Below are 3287 nucleotides of genomic sequence, written 5' to 3'. Positions count from 1 at the left end.
ATTATTATTATTATCATTATTATTATTATTATCATTATTGTTATCACTATTTCTACTTCTAGCGGTAACACAAAAGTATCAGCATCACTTCTGATATCAAAGAATTGGTAGACTAATGAAGACATGGAATAACGCTTATGAAATACTCGAGGAGTCTTTTAATTATTTAGATCTATACTCTTTATTGCAATTTTAAACAATACATGAGCCATACCATATGTTCGTAAAAATACATGGTTTTGCATCTGGATTATGTTTTTCACTAGATACATGTAACAATATGTTCTTAGCTACAATAACCGCACTCAAAAAAAAAAAAAAAAAAGAAACAAACTAATAAAAAAGCCACCACCACTACCACTACCACCAACAACTTTACAACAACAGCGACAGATAAATAAATAATATACACATTTTGTTACAATGATTCTGTGATATAATGGAATGAACACCTTTAGTAGATACGGATAAAATGCATTGGTGAGCTCCGGTCTATGATATGTAAGTACAATGAAAATAATATCAGTAATAATATTGAACCTGGGGTACGTTAATAAACCTTATTATTTATTTGTGTTGTTCCCAACTTGGCCTTTTTGCGCCCGATCAGCAAAATCGGCTGTCAAACCAGCCACCAAAGCACCAACAACATACAAAGTAAAAAATCAACCCCCCCCCCTCCCAGAATTTAAAAGGAAAATTACGTGTCATTTAACTTTCATATCATTCAAAGTCAAAACGGACCAAAGTGTGAATCCTATATAGGATAATGAAGTTAGACGATCACATCTAGGTTCAGAAAGTGAAATCTTCAACTTGACCAATGTCAAGGTGACTGCACATCCCCACCTCCCACACCTCCTCCTCCCCCCCAAAAGAAGGAGGGGAAAAAAAAAATTAAAATAGCGTCCGCTTCCTCATTTGCTTCACAATTGTCCAGATTTCCTCGACTGGTACTAACACAATGACGATACAGGCCATAACGAATGTCCAGATTTGAAGGATCATCAAGAAGGCCTTGAACTCTGAGCTGGTGAGCACGTGCAGACTGGCCATGGCGCCCGGGATAATGATGACGAAGAGGAGCAGACAGCCGACGGTTCCGATGATAGCAGTCAGTTTAGCTTTCCTGAGGACAGAGTTTGAAGTAAAAAGCGTAATTCTTGGTGACACTCGCTTACTTGTGGAAGTCATTTGATGGCACTATGCCCTGTGTAGCTGGTTACTTGAAAACTTTTAAACACACACCTTTCCCTCCCTTTAAAAGATAAATGAAAAGTAACAAACAGCAAACGAAAACAAAACAAAACAAGAAAAAAAAAAAAAAAAAGCAAAAGCAACGAATAAAGCAAACCCACCAGCAACAACAAAAACAAAATAAAAAAATAAAAAACAAAACAAAACAACAAAGCAACAACAACAAAAACCCTAACTTGATTTGATTATGAAAGGAGACACAAAAGTAAGCCCACGGTATTCTATATTATTCATAGTGCATCGAAATAACGCACTAACAAAAGCTTATTATAGTTTATGACAGTACAGACTGGCTTGGTCTTCTGATTCGGGAGGCATCTAAGGCGAAGATAGTTCGATGTAATGACGCGGTGGAAATAGGCGCTCCCCAGTTTTGGGGACGAAGGAGTTATTGGTATGTTATAATCTTAAAGCCTGTTTATTTGACTTGGTTTATGATGAAAAAAATACTCATGTATCTTACATAGAATTTGGTATATTTGCATTTGAAGGTTTGGGCTACATGGGGTAAAAGATAAGATTAGTGAGAAAATGGCTACCAAAGTTTGGTGACTTCTAAATGTGTAGTGTCCTTGGAAACGGTAAACTTACATTTCTTGGGCATAATATTTTATCAAGGGTTTTCAATAAAATCCACGAAAGAAAGTGGTTTTAAATGGAATTAAAGGTGCTGAGTCCAAAACCAAACAAAAATTGATGGAAATAGGAAAAAAAGTGCTGAAATATGTCAATTTCTTCGATTTCATTATTTTGACGAACACCTGATTTCACCACGATGCAACACACTTCAATATAAGTCAAGTTCAGCACACTGTGACTGCAGTATGCAACTGAAATAACCAGCATAATTACACATTATTGCTGCAGGTATAAACGGAACAACTCAACGCGAATGTCGTTCAACCAACTTTTCCTAAAAATCAACAACACAATCATATAAAAACCTGGCTGCCGAATGAGAGGAAGACTCACTAAAAGGTGGATTGATTGAGGAAGTAGTAAAAGCTGGCCCCAGGCAGGAGGCTTATGAGTTTACCTAGACCTGATGTCTCAGGGGGCTCTCGTGGTCTAGAGTTTAAGGTGTTCGCCTCTCATTCAAAAGACCCGGGTTCGAATCCGGGCAGCGACGGAAACATTTTCTTCTCTAACATTGTCTCCTTTGGCCTCCTTTCCTGGTCTCTTGCGTTATTCTGTCGTCTGCTTTCGTCTTAAGTTTCTGCCCCCGCCTCTCACCCCCTCTGCCCCCTCCTCTGTGCTCCTGACTCTTTCTGCAGCCTTTCTACTGCTACTCCTTGTCTCCCTTTTACTGCTGTGCTTCAGCCACACCTCTGATCTTCTGGTAGGAGAGATCTACGGCTAGCCTTCTCGGGAGGGTCAGTGTGCAAGTTGCGCACGTTCAAGATCCCTTGGTGGTCTAACATCGATGAGAGTAGGCTTCGGCCACCACCCGGGCAAAATTAAAAGTTTCCTACATGCTGAAAAAGTTTAATGTGTGCTGCGCGCTCGTATCACCTTGTGCCTTTGCAAGCGCCGTAATACAATTATTTAAAATTTAAAAAACACACACAAAAACCAAAAAAAACACCAAAAAAAACAACCCCCCCCCGACGTCTCGGACACTAGAGATACCTCACGGAATAAGCGAGAGACAAATTAAAGTACATAATGTATGTAGGTACAATAAAGATGACGTACCTTTTGAAGTAAGTATTTACAGGGTTACGTCCCCTCGTAAAGGGAAGCTGCGCAAGCTGAAGGGAACGCCTTTGTGCATTACAGTAATCCCAATAACCATTGCGAGATAATTATTTTCTTCTTTTTTATTTAAGGATAGAGTGTTTCTTTGACTGAAGTTGAGGCTTTATTACTGTCTGTCTGTCTGTCTGTCTGTCTGTCTGTCTGTCTGTCTGTCTGTCTGTCTGTCTGTCTTACAATGGATAGATAGATAGAAAGAAATATAGATAGATAGATAGATAGATAGATAGATAGATAGATAGATAAATAGATAGATAGATAGATAGATAGATAGA

At 38.6% G+C, this 3287-nt stretch overlaps 1 protein-coding gene across 1 annotated transcript in view; it reads right to left on the bottom strand.

The window, feature by feature from the left end:
* Positions 1–156: 156 nt before the first annotated feature.
* The window catches only part of LOC101856080, a gene marked incomplete in the record, with an annotated part of 42424 nt that continues 39293 nt past the window's right edge, over positions 157–3287 (bottom strand). Inside the window, 1 exon segment of the mRNA XM_013079239.2 lies at positions 157–1129. Within this exon segment, the coding sequence (XP_012934693.1) occupies positions 898–1129 (232 nt within the window).

Source organism: Aplysia californica, unplaced genomic scaffold (assembly GCF_000002075.1).
Source record: "Aplysia californica isolate F4 #8 unplaced genomic scaffold, AplCal3.0 scaffold00045, whole genome shotgun sequence".
Lineage (NCBI taxonomy): Eukaryota > Metazoa > Mollusca > Gastropoda > Aplysiida > Aplysiidae > Aplysia > Aplysia californica.
Note: the sequence above shows the minus strand (reverse complement) of the source record. Positions and strands in the feature narration are given on the sequence as shown.